Source organism: Pan troglodytes, chromosome 7 (assembly GCF_028858775.2).
Source record: "Pan troglodytes isolate AG18354 chromosome 7, NHGRI_mPanTro3-v2.0_pri, whole genome shotgun sequence".
In the NCBI taxonomy this organism is placed as follows: domain Eukaryota; kingdom Metazoa; phylum Chordata; class Mammalia; order Primates; family Hominidae; genus Pan; species Pan troglodytes.
Window position 1 is genome coordinate 79,344,300 of NC_072405.2, and position 14,161 is coordinate 79,358,460.

At 37.0% G+C, this 14,161-nt stretch overlaps 1 protein-coding gene across 12 annotated transcripts in view; it reads left to right on the forward strand.

Moving 5' to 3' along the window:
- Window positions 1-14,161, forward strand: part of XKR9 (XK related 9) — a 125,201-nt gene that overhangs the window by 98,256 nt on the left and 12,784 nt on the right. For 2 of the 12 annotated variants that reach the window (XR_010159127.1, XM_054656422.2), the window contains exon 5: window positions 5,478-5,628. The exons of the other annotated variants lie outside the window; for them this stretch is intronic. Coding sequence is in view for 1 of the 2 variants with exons in the window: in XM_054656422.2 (XP_054512397.1) it covers window positions 5,478-5,596 (119 nt within the window). In the remaining variant the exon portion in view is untranslated. The remainder of the gene's footprint in view (window positions 1-5,477; window positions 5,629-14,161) is intronic. 12 annotated transcript variants of the gene reach the window in all.

The following is a 14,161-nucleotide window of genomic DNA, read 5'->3' on the forward strand; positions in this document are numbered from 1 at the left end:
AATGTTTTGCAAGTTGGCCAATGTGTTTGCTGTTTTACAGTAGATTTGTTTGTTAAGGTAAAAATGTTCATTTTTTAAAGAAAAGTTTATTTCCATCTTCCTTTTTGAAAAATCCTTTTATAGGTAATTAACTTGAGATGTTAAAAAATGATTTATTTGCTAAATAATAATCACAAATTGCATTAATGACTAGGGTTCCATTTAGTTTCGGATTTATTTCAGGGGATAAGATTGTTATCTTCCCTGGAGTTCTTGCTGTCCTAGACTTACATGTTATATCAGTTAAACAGTGTCTCTGTTCCCATTTTCCTGTAAACCTCTAGAACATGGTCCCTTCTAATATTTTACCTTTACTTTGATTGTTAGTAAGACACAAAATGATTGTGTGTATGAGATCTCTATTGTGTATGAGATCTCTTTTTTGTGATGCAAATAATTCATGGATTGGGTTCTATATGATACAGAACCCTTAACAGTTCTGTATTACATAGTTCTGAAACTAGAGGTACAAAATTTAGATCTTACAGCCTGTATTATGGGAGATCTTATGATAATTCCAAGGGATACATAGCATCTGGACTACCTATGAGATCCAGTGGTAGCTATCTTTATATTCAATCTTCATCTATATAGTTTCTTCTTGAAGTAGGAAATTGAGGTAAGTTATTTAAAAATAGCATAAAATGAGATATAATTCAATTGTCTAACGATAGAGGAATTGGTAAATAAATTATTGTAGGTTGTTAGTATGGAACATTATGTAGCCACTAGAGTGTTTACAAAGAACTTTTAATGACACAAGAAAGCAATTATAACGTAGAATGTAGGCAAAACACAGTTTATGGAATTTTCTGTCAGCACATTTTTAAGGTTACAAAGAGATTATTATATAGAAAAATATCTGGAAGAAAATATGCAAAATGTTAAGTGTGTCTGCTTCTGGGTGGAGGAATTATGAATGATTGTTTTCATTTAAAAAATACTCTTCTGGATTTCCAAATTTTCTATAGTAACTATGTATAAAATTATGTTATACGAGTTCTGAAATTAAATCAGTAACAAAAAACCTACCAACCAGAAAAAACCTTAGACCAGATGGATTCATAGCTGAATACTATCAGATGTATAAAAAAGAACTGGTATCAATTCTACAGAAACTATTCCAAAAAATTGAGGCAGGAATCTTCCCTAATTTATTCTCTGAGGTCAGCATCATTTTGATGCCAAAATCGGGCAGTGACACAAGAAAAAAAGAAAACTCCAGGCCAATATCTTTCATGAACATAGGCACAAAAATCCTCAACAAAATACTATCAAATGAAATCCAGCAGCACATCAAGAGGCTGATCTAACATGATCAAGTAGGCTTTATTCCTAGGATGCAAGGTTTATTCAAAATATATAAGTCAATAAGTGTGATTCATAAATACAACTAAAAATAAAAACCACATGGTCATCTCAATAGACACAGAAAAGGCTTTTGATAAAATTCAACATCCCTTTATGTTACAAACCCTCAACAAACTAGGCATCAAAGGATGCCCGGGAATATACGTAAAATAATGGAACCATCTATGACAAACCCACAGTCAACATCATACTGAGAATGGGCAAAAACTGGAAGCATTCCTTTTGAGAACTGGAACAAGACAAGGATGCCCATTCTCACCACTCCTGCTCCACATAGTGCTAGAAGTACTAGCCAGAGCAGTTGGGTAAGTGAAAGAAATAAAAGGCATTCGAATAGGAAGAGATGAAGTAAAACTATCCCTGTTTGCAAACAATATGATTCTATACCTAGAACACCCCCATGGTCTCTACCCAAAGGCTCCTAGAACTGATAAACAACTTCAGTAAAATTGGTATACAAGATCGATGTACAAAACAGTAGCATTTTTTTACACCAGCCATGTCCAAGCTGAGAGCCAAATCAAGAATGCAATCCCTTTTACAGCAGCCACAAAAAAGAATAAAATAGCAAGGAATATAGCCAGCCAGGGAGGTGAAAGATCTGTACAATGAGAATTACAAAACACTGTTAAAAGAAATCAGTGGTGACACAGACAAATGGAAAAACATTCGATGCTCATGGACAGGAAGAATCACTATTGTTAAAATGGCCATGCTGTCCAAAGCAATGTACAGATTCAGTGCTGTTCCTATCAAATTATCATTTTATACAGAATGAAAAAAAGATTCTCAAATTCATATGAAACCAAAAGACCCCAAATAGCCAAAGCAATCCTTAGCAAGAAGAAAAAAGCTGGAGGCATCACACTATCTGACTTCAAACTATACTACATGGCTACAGTAACCAAAACAGCATGATAGTGGTATAAAAACAGACACGTAGACCAATGGAACAGGTTAGAAAGCTGAGAAATAAAGCCTCATACCTGCAACCATCTGATCTTCCACAGAGTTGACAATAACAAGCAACAGGGAAAGGACTGTCTATTCAATAAATGGTACTGGGAAAACAGGCTAGCCATGTTTAGAAGATTGATACTGGACTCCTTCCTTTTACCATATACAAAAATCAACTCAAGATGGATTAAAGACTTAAACATAAAATGTAAAATTATAAAAACTCTAGAAGAAAATCTAGGAAATATACCATTCTGGACATAGGCCTTGGCAAAGATCTCATGACAAAGACTACAAAAATGATTGCAGGCTGGGCACTGTGGCTCATGCCAGTAATCACAGCACTTTGGGAGGCTAAGGCGGGTAGATCACTTGAGGTCAGGAGTTCGAGATCAGCCTGGCCAACATGGTGAAACCCCATCTCTAGTAAACATACACAACAATTAGCTGGGCGTGGTGGCATGTGCCTGTAATCCTAGCTATTCAGGAGGCTGAGGCAGGAGAATCGCTTGAACCCAGGAAGGCGGAGGTTGCAGTGAGCCAAGATCGCACCACTGTACTCCAACCTGGGTGACAGAGCGAGACTCCATCTCAAACAACAACAACAACAACAAAAACAAATAAACAAACAAAAAACAAAAGCAATTGCAACAAAAAAAAAGTTGACAGATGTGACTTAATTAAACTAAAGAGCTTCTGCATAGCAAAAGAAACTATCAGCAGAGTAAACAAACAACCTACAGAATGGGAGAGAATATTTGCAAACTATGCATCCAGCAGAGGTCAAAATCTAGAATCTATAAGGAACTTAAACAAATCAAGCAAAGAACAAACAACCCTGTTAAAAATGGACAAAGGACATGAACAGACATTTCTCAGAAGAAGACATACCTGCAGACAAGCATATGAAAAGCTCTATTTCACTAATAATTAGAGAAATGCAAATCAAAACCACAATGAGATACCCTTGCACATCAATCAGAATGACTGTTACTAAAAAGTCAAAAAATAGCAGATGTAGGTGAGGTTGCAGAGAAAGGGGGACTGTTATACAAACTGTTGGTGGGAATGTAAATTAGTTCAGCCATTGTGGAAAGCAGTTTAGAGATTTCTTAAAGAGCTTAAAACAGAATTACCATTCAACACAGCAATCCCATTACTGGGTATATATGCAAAGGAATATAATTGTTATACCATGAAGATGCATGCATGCAGATGTTCATTGCAGCACTTTTCACAATAGCAAAGACATGGAATCAACCTAGATGTCAATCAGTTGTGAATTGGATAAAGAAAATGTGGTACATATATACCATGGAATACTACACAGCCATAAAAAAGAATGAAATCATGTCCTTTGCAGCAACATGGATGCAGATGGAGGCCATTCTCCTAAGTGAATTAATTTAGGAACAGAAAACCAAATACCACAGTGTTCTCACTTATAAGAGGGAGCTAAACATTGAGTACACATAAACACAAAGAGGGGAACAATAGACATCAGGGCTTACTTGAGGATGCAGGGTGGGAAGAGGGTGAGGATCAAAAAACTATGTATTGGGTACTAGGCTCACTACCTGTGTGAGGAAATTATTTGCATACCTAACCCCAGTGATACACAATTTACCCATGTAAAAAACCTGCACACGTACCCCTTGAAACTTAAAAGTTGGAAGAAAAAAAAGTCAGGTTGTGTATAGTGGTACTTCAGAAGACTGAACATATTCTTTTATTTCTGCTCCTTCTGAAATCGTGCTTTTATTTCTGTTCCTTCTGAAATCATGGTAAAAGAGTAAAAACAATATAAGCACATAAGGACAGAGAGTGCAGAGTAGAATAGCAGATTAGAAATATCAATAAATGTTTAGAAGATGGAAAGCAGATGGAAAACCTAGGTTATTTAAATCAACCCTTCCACTGAGAGGCTAAGTTATTCAACTCTTCCCCTGAAAATATCTAAAAATATTGGATAAAATATCTTTAAAAATCTTCCTAAAACATAACATATCTGACAAAACAGGCCAAAATATGTATGACAGTGGGAAAGCAGCATAGTTAAGTAGGACTCTGAAGGCAATTATACTCTGAGGGTTTTACTGAACCTTATAAACAATTTCAAGTTTGATGACTTTTCAGGGCACAGAAGACAAAACTCAGGGTCCTCACAACCTTGGTGAGGAACCTCTCTCCCCTAGTAAATTATAATCCATAAAACTGGGACTCCAAAAGGTACCCTTCTCAGGGTAAGAGTAAAGTTACCTACCTGACTCCTGACTTCAAAGAGTTTGCAAGTAATAGTGTGTTGATGCTGAGTAGAGCAGAGAAAAACGTCCTTGAGAAGGTGTACATTTTTGCAACCAAAATTTACAACTGTTGGCTAGTCCAAAAAACAAACAAAATAACTCCCCCTGCAAAACAAAGAAACAAAAACTCTAACAAAAGACAAGCCATGAATATAGTTTAGAGTGATTCTAGACTGATAGTACCCCTACGTGTCTGGCAGAAATAAGAATAAATCCTCCCTGGAAGAATTCACCTTCTCTTAGGCCTCAAATAATTTTTACAAAAGTTTTCAATGGAAAACAAAAGTTTGACAGTAGTTTATAGCACCAAAACAACTAAGATATCATGAATAAGAAGTAGAGGAAATAGGAAAAAAAATCAGTGAGACTTGAACTTTTGGAAATTACCAGATGTAAAGTATAAAACAAGTATCCTATTATGTTTAAAGAACTAAAAGATGAACTTGAAAGTATGGAACAGAAAACTATTAAAAATGAGTTTATATTTGAAAAAGAAATAAGTAGAACTTACTGAAATAGAAAATTCAGGAATTGAAAGGAACAACTTAGCAGATTAGACAGAATTAAATAGACAATGAATGAGTTACTGCTAGGTCAGTAGAAATTATCTAGATTGTAGTTTAGAGAGACAAAGAGATAGAAAATATGAGAGAGATATTAAGAGACATGAGAGATAGGGTGAGAACATCTAATATACATCTGAACAGAGTCCCCAAAGGAGAGAAGAGAAAGAATGGAGTGGAAGCAATATTTGAAAAGTTAGTCCCTCAAAAAATTTCAGAACTGATGAGAGACACCTACCCACAGATTCAAGAAGCCCATCATCTTACAAGCGTACTCAGCAGAAAGAAATTCATACCATAGTGTATCACCACCAGAGGAAATTCCAAAGAGAGTGTACTTCAGACAAAACAGAAATGTTCTGAGGCACAAGAAGAAGTAAAGAGCAAAGGAAGTAGTAAGTATATGGGTGATTCTAAATGAATAAATGAATATTGAATATTCTAAATGAATATTGGCATTTTGTTTTATAACAAAATGCTATGTGGTTAAGAAGAAGAATGAAAATACAGGACAATGATAACATGTAAATCAGATGGAGAATAAGTGGAGTTAAAACCTATATAGTATAGGAGAAAGGTAAAGCAAAGTTGGATGTGGGGTTTTTAAAGTGTAAAGCAAAAACATTTAGAGAGACCCTATTTAAGAAAAATAACAATATTATGAAAAAAATTAGGTATTGTGTGTGTTTGCTTGGGTGGCCATACAGAATACTACAGACTGAGTAGCTTAAACAGTAGAACTTTATTTTCTCACAGTTCTAGAGACTAGATGTCCAAGATCAAGGTGCCAATAGGGTTGGTTTCTGGTGAAACCTCTCTTCTTGGGTTGCAGACAGCTGTTTCCTTGCTGCATGCTTACGTGGCCTTTCCTCTGTGCACACATAATGGTGGGTGGGGATGAGTAAGGAGGAGGGAGAGGAAGAGGAGGGGAGAGAGATTTCTAATGTCTCTCTTTTTACAGTGACACTAGTCCTAATGGATTAGGGCCTCACCATTATAAACTTATTTATTTAACTTTACCTCCTTATAGGCTGTATCTCAAAATATAGTCACATTGGGAGTTAGGGCTTCAATGTATGAATTTTGGGGATACGCAATACAGTCCATAAAAGATATTAATGTAAATATTTATTTAAAACAAGAAAATAAATTACAGCAAATTACAGATATAAGAAAGCTAACACCTACAAATTTCACAAAAGAAAGAAAAATAATATATTTTTATTATTTTAATACTCTTTTCTCTAAATTTGTGGCTTTGTACGCTCTGATTGGCTCTAGATTTGATGATTTTATAATATAATTTTCATAGAATAGAAAAAATAATTCAATCTTTTCTCTAGCGTGGTCGATTGAAATTTGGTTTTTATTTAAATTTTAAAAAGTTTTTGTCAACATCATAACTTATTGATAAAATATGCATTTTTCAATTATTGTCAAATTTTGGAAAACCTCTATCAATTTCTTTAATAATGTGCCATAGGATTTTTTGGTATTTGAAGATTTTTTTTAGGTAAAGTGACTAATTTTAACTAGCGTTTGAATTGACATCTCTAGTTTATTGTTGATGTCTTATTTAGTGAACATGGATGGGAGTTCTCTAGTTTCTTCACTGATGTCAGTACTTAATGCCAAATCAGAAATAAATTAATGAAAATCTCTGAATTAATAAGTAAAGAATTAATAAGAATAATGTGATTGGATAAGGTCATTTTAGACTGAGGAAAAGGCATAACAAAGGCATAGTTTGACAATGGCACAAAATTTAGTTTGAATAGAGTGTAATGTAGAGGTTAGGGCAGCAATATGATAGAAAAAAATATGTTAGAAGCAGGTAGGAAAGTGGGAAATTGGCAAAAATGTCAAATAATAGTGTCAACTAGATGAGAATCGACTATTGTGCCCTCACATTGGGAATAAAAGGGCTGTTGACATCTGAAATACAATTTAGTGAAATGTTAAGATCAGGTAAACTGCCTTGGAATCCTAGCTCCACCATTTACTAATCTTACTTATTGAAGCAAATCATGTAAACATGTCCCCTATGCTTAAACTAAATGTAGTCTCAACTTAGTTTCCCTTAGCCACATCCCCAAAATGCCCACAGCCCCTTGAACATACTAGGGGAATATGTGAGAGAAAGTAAGCAAGAATAGAAAGAGACAGGGAATTTAATCAACTGCAATTAAAATGTCTTATTTTTGCAAATTTTATAAAAATATGTGACAAGGTGAACAGATAGGGCTTTGCTAGGCTTGGAAGGAGACTGGGCAAGTGAGAGTCCCTGAAATTTAAGCTTCACTATCTTATTGATATATTAATCTTTGAGGTAACAATATTGATTAGCCTTAAACTTTGATATGCTTAATATTCATGTTATGATTTCTAGAGAAATCACCAAAGAATAAAAACAGGGCATATAATTAAATGATATGGGTTATTAGATTGAAAAAGTGAATAAAAATAGCTCACATCAAGCACATCATTATATCATTTCAGAGAAGCAAAGAAAGATGATTCTAGAAGATTTGAGAGGAAAAAAAGTAATGTACTAAAGATAGAAAAACTGAATGGCATGAAATTTTTAACCGTAACAGTGAAATTAAAACAGAACAGTAAGTTTAAGGTTTCAATGGAAAACATTTTTTTTTGATTTTGAATTCTATTTCTAGCAAAACTGTATCAAGTATGAGGGTAGAATTAGGATGTTTTGAGATATATAAGGTCTCAAAAAATTTTGCTTCTGAGAAATTTTTTTCAGGAAGGCCTGGCAAAAGTTTAATCAAAACATGAGAGTAAACCAAGAAAGATGATAGGAGAACCAGGAAACAGGAAAGTAATATAGAAGAGAGGTGAAGGGAAGTTGTGGGAAGACTGGAAGCAAGACTTAAGAGCAACCGGCTTAGAGTGGGAGAATGGTGTTCTAAAAAACCAGAAAAAAAAGAACTAGTAGATGTATATAGAGGAGTTTTATTAATTAATTTGAAGATTTTGCTAAGAAATAATTAGAGGGTTATGGAAACTAACCAAATGAGGAAACAAGGCAATTGTCAACTCCAGGAATAATGAAACATTTTAAAAGAAAGGAAATATAGAGTGTTTTTTTGAAAAGTAAGCAATAAAAACACTGCACTTATGTAGTTATAATAAGGTGTATTAGTCCATTCTCATGCTGCTATGAAGAACTGCCCGAGACTGGGTAATTTATAAAGAAAATAGGTTTAATTGACTCACAGTTCTGCAGGGCTGTGGTGGGGGGTCTTAGAAAACTTACTAACATGGCAGAAGGGGAAGCAAACACATCCTTCTTCACATGGTGACAGGAAGAATGAGAGCCGAATGAAGGGGGAAGCCCCTTATAAAACCATCAGATCTTGTGAGAACCTACTATCACGAGAACAGCATGGGGGAAACTACCCCTATGATTCAGTTACCTCTACCGTGTCCCTTCCATGACACGTGGGGCTTATAGGATTACAATTCAAGATGAGATTTGGGTGGGGACACAAAGCCAAACCATATCATTCCTCTCCTGGCCCCTCCCAAATCTCATGTCCTCACATTTCAAAACACAATCATGCCCTTTCCAGCAGTCCCTCAAAATGTTAGCTCATCCCAGCTTTAACCTTAAAGTCCAAGTCTGAAGTCTCATCTGAGATGAGGCAAGTCCCTTCCACCTATGATCCTGTAAAATCAACAGCAAGTTAGTTACTTCCTAGATACAATGTGGGTACAGGCATTGAGTAAATAACACCCATTCCAAATGGGAGAATTTGGCCAAAACAAAGGGGCAACAGGCCCCATGCAAGTCTGAAATGCAGTGGAGCAGTCAAATCTTCAAGCTCTGAAATGATCTCCTTTGACTTCATGTCTCACATTCAGGTAATGCTGATGCAAGAGGTGGACTCCTATGGCCTTGGGCAGCTCTGCCCCTGTGGCTTTGCAGGGTACAGCCCCACTCCAGGCTGCTTTCCTGGCCTGGCATTGAGTGTCTGTGGCTTTCCCAGGTGCACTGTGCAAGCTGTTATTGGAGATGCCATTCTGAGGTCTGGAGGATGGTGGCTCTCTTCTCACAGCTCCACTAGGCAGTGCCTCAGTGGGGACTCTGTGTGTGAGCTCCAACCCCACATTTCCCTTCTGCACTGCCCTAGCAGAGGTTCTCAATTAGGGATCCACCCCTGCAGCAAAATTCTGCCTGGAAACCCAGGCATTTCCATATATCCTCTAAAATCTAGGTGGAGGTTCCCAAATCTCACTTCTTGACTTCTGTGCTTCTGCAGGCCCAGTACCACTTGTAAGGTGCCAAGGCCTGGGACTTGCACCCTCTGAAGCAATGGCCTAAGCTTTACATTGGCCCCTTTTAGCCATAGCTAGAGCTGAAACAACTGGGATGCAGGGAACCATGTCCTGAGGCTGCATAGAGCAGGGGGCTCCTGGGTCCAGCCTACAAAACCATTTTTTCATCTTAGGCCTCCAGGTCTGTGATAGAAGGGGCTGCAGTAAAGGTCTCTGGAATGCCCTGGAGACATTTTTCCCATTGTCTTGGTGATTAACATTCGACTGCCTAATACTTATGCAAATTCTGCAGTGGGCTTGAATGTCTGCTCAGAAAATGGATTTTTCTTTTTTTACAGCATTGTCAGGCTGCAAATTTTCCAAACTTTTATGCTCTGTCACCTCTTGAATGCTTTGCTGCTTAGAAATTTCTTCCACCAGATACCCTAAATCATCTCTCTCAAGTTCAAAGTCCCACAGATCTCTAGGACAGGGGCAAAATGCTGCCAGTCTCTTTGCATAGCAAGAGTAACCTTTATTCCAGTTCCCTCCAAATTCCTCATCTCCATCTGAGACCACCTCATCCTGGACTTTATTGTTCATATCACTATCAGCATTTTGGTCAAAGGCATTCAACAAGTCTCTAGGAAGTTCCAAACTTTCCCACATCTTCCAGTTTTCTGAGCCCTTCAATTCTCCAGGAAGTTCCAAACTATCTCACATTTTCCTATCTTCTTCTGAGCCCTCCAGACTGTTCCAACCTCAGCCTGTTACCCAGTTCCAAAGTCGCTTCCACATTTTTGGGTATCTTCATTTATTTATTTTATTAATCTATTTATTTATTTTTATTATTTATTTATTTTTGTTTTACTTTAAGTTCTGGGGTACATGTGCAGAACGTGCAGGTTTGTTACATAGGTATACATGTGCCATGTTGGTTTGCTGCACGTACTATCCCATCATCTAGGTTTTAAGCCCCACATGCATTAGCTGTTTGTCCTAATGCTCTTGTCCCCTTGCCCCTGATGCCCCAACAGGCCCCAGAGTGTGATGATCCCCTCCCTGTGTCCATGTGTTCTCTTTGTTCAACTCCCATTTATAAGTGAGAACATGCAGTGTTTGGATTTCTCTTCCTGTGTTAGTTTGCTGAGAATGATGGTTTCCAGCTTCATCCATGTCCCTGCAAAGAACATGAACTCATTCTTTTTTATGGCTGCATAGTATTCCATGGCATATATGGGCCACATTTTCTTTATCCAGTCTATCATTGATGAGCATTTGGGTTGTTTCCAAGTGTTTGCTATAGGAAATAGTGCTGCAATAAACATACATGTGCATGTCTTTATAGTAGAATGATTTATAATCGTTTGGGTATATACCCAGTAATGGGATTGCTGGGTCAAATGATATTTCTAGTTCTAGATCCTTGAGGAATCACCACACTGTCCACAATAGTTGAACTAATTTACACTGCCACCAGCAGTGTAAAAGCGTTCTTATTTCTCCAGATCCTCTCCAGCATCTGTTGTTTCTTGACTTTTTAATGGTCACCATTCTAATTGGTGTGAGTTGGTATCTCATTGTGGTTTTGATTTGCATTTATCTAATGACCAGTTATGATGAGTTTTTTTTCATATGTTTGTTGGCCACATAAATGTCTTCTTTTGAGAAATGTCTGTTCATATCCTTCACTGACTTTTTTTTTTTTTTTTTTTTTTTTTTTTTTTTTTTTTTGAGACGGAGTCTCGCTCAGTCGCCCAGGCTGGAGTGCAGTGGCGCGATCTCGGCTCACTGCAAGCTCCGCCTCCCGGGTTCACGCCATTCTCCTGCCTCAGCCTCCCGAGTAGCTGGGACTACAGGCGCCCGCTACCACGCCCGGCTAATTTTTTGTATTTTTAGTAGAGACGGGGTTTCACCGTGTTAGCCAGGATGGTCTCGATCTCCTGACCTTGTGATCCGCCCGCCTCGGCCTCCCAAACTGACTTTTTGATGGGATTTTTTTTCTTGTACATTTAAGTTTCTTGTAGATTCTGGATATTAGCCCTTTGTCAGATGGATAGACTGCAAAAATTTTCTCTCATTCTGTAGGTTGCCTGTTCACTTTGATGATAGTTTCTTTTGCTGTGCAGAGCCTCTTTAGTTTAGTTAGATCCCATTTGTCAATTTTGGCTTTTGTAGCAATTGCTTTTGGTGTTTTAGTCATGAAGACTTTGCCCATGCCTATGTCCTGAATGGTATTGCCTAGGTTTTCTTCTAGGGTTTTTATGGTTTTAGGTTTTAGGTTTAAGTCTTTAATCCATCTTGAGTTAATTTTTGTATAACGTTTAAGGAAGGGATCAAGTTTCAGTTTTCTGCATAAGGCTAGCCAGTTTCCCAACACCATTTATTAAATAGGGAATCCTTTCCTCTTTGCTTGTTTTTGTCAAAGATCAGATGGTTGTAGACCTGTGGTGTTATTTCTGAGGCCTCTGTTCTGATCCATTGTTCTATATATCTGTTTTGGTACCAGTCATGTTGTTTTGGTTACTGTAGCCTTGTAGTATAGTTTGAAGCCAGGTAGCATGATGTCTCCAGCTTTGATCTTTTTGCTTAGGATTGTCTTGGCTATATGGGCTTTTTTAAATTCCATATGAAATTTCAAGTAGTTTTTTGTAATTCTGTAAAGAAAGTCAGTGGTACCTTGATGGTTATTCAAATAACATTGAATCTATAAATTACTTTGGGCAGCATGGCCATTTTCACGATACTGAATCTTCCTATCCATGAGCATGGAATGATTTTTCCATTTGTTTGTGTCCTCTTTCATTTCCTTGAACAGTGGTTTGTAGTTCTTTTTGAAGAGGTCCTTTGCATGCCTTGTAAATTGTATTCCTAGGCATTTTATTCTCTTTGTAGCAATTGTGAATGGTAGTTCATTCATAATTGGGCTCTCTGTTTGTCTATTATTGGTGTATAGGAATGCTTGTGATTTTTGCACATTGATTTTGTATCCTGAGACTTTGCTGAAGTTGCTTATCAGCTTAACGAGTTTTTGGGCTGAGACAAGGGGTATTCTAAATATACAATCATGTCACCTGCAAACAGAGACAATTTGACTTCCTGTCTTCCCATTTGAATACCCTTTATTTCTTTCTCTTGCCTGATTGCTCTGGCCAGAACTTCCAATACTATGTTGAATAGGAGTGGTGAGAGAGGGCATCCTTGTCTTGTGCTGGTTTTCAAAGGGAATGCTTCCAGCTTTTGCCCATTCAGTATGATATTGGCTATGGATATGCCATAAATAGCTCTTATTATTTTGAGATATGTTTCATCAATACCTAGTTTATTGAGTGTTTTTAGCATGAAGGGGTGTTGAATTGTATTGAAGGCCTTTTCTGCATCTGTTGAGATAATCATATGGTTTTTGTCATTGGTTCTGTTTACGTGACTAATTATGTTTATTGATTTGCGTATGTTGAACCAGCTGTTCATCCCAGGGATGAAGCTGACTTGATCGTGGTAGATAAGCTTTTTGATGTGCTGCTGGATACAGTTTGCCAGTATTTTATTGAGGATTTCTGCATCAATGTTCATCAGGGATATTGGCCTGAAATTTTCTTTTCTTTTTGTTGTGTCTCTGCCATGTTTTGGTGACAGGATGATGCTGGCCTATAAAATGAGTTAGGGAGGAGTCCCTCTTTTCTATTGTTTGGAATAGTTCTCCAAGGAATGGTACCAGCTCCTCTTTGTACCTCTGGTAGAATTCAACTGTGAATCCCTTTTGTCCTGGGCTTTGTTTGGTTGGTAGGCTCTTAATTACTGCCTCAATTTCAAAACTTGTTATTGGTCTATTCAGGGATTTGACTTCTTCCCAGTTTCGTCTTGGGAGGGCGTGTGTGTCCAGGAATTTATCCATTTCTTCAAGATTTTCTAGTTTATTTGCATAGAGGTGTTTATAGTATTCTCTGAGGGAAGTTTGTATTTTTGTGTGATCAGCGGTGATATCCCCTTTATCATTTTTTATTGTGTCTATTTGATTCTTCTCTCTTTTCTTCTTTATTAGTCTTGCTAGCGGTGTATCTATTTTGTTAATCTTTTCAAAAAACCACCTTCTGGATTCATTGATTTTTTTGAAGGGTTTTTCGTTTCTCTATCTCCTTCAGTTCTGCTCTGAGCTTAGTTATTTCTTGTCTTCTGCTAGCTTTTGAATTTGTTTGCTCTTGCTTTTCTAGTTCTTTTAATTGTGATATTAGGGTGTTGATTTTAGATTTTTCTCAGTTTCTGATGTGAGCATTTAGTGCTATCAATTTCCCTCCAAACACTGCTTTAGCTGTGTCCCAGAGATTCTGGTATGTTGTGTCTTTGTTCTCATTGGTTTCAAATAACTTATTTATTTCTGTCTTTATTTTGTTATTTACCCAGTAGTCATTCAGGAGCAGGTTGTTCAGTTTCCATGTAGTTTTGCAGTTTTGAGTGAGTTTCTTAATCCTGAGTTCTAATTTGATTGCACTGTGGTCTGAGAGACTGTTTGTTATGATTTCCATTCTTTTGCATTTCCTGAGGAGGGTTTCGCTTCCAATTATGTTGTCGATTTTAGAATAAGTGCTGTGTGGTGCTGAGAAGAATGTATATTCTGTTGATTTGGGGTGGAGAATTGTGTAGATGTCTATTAGG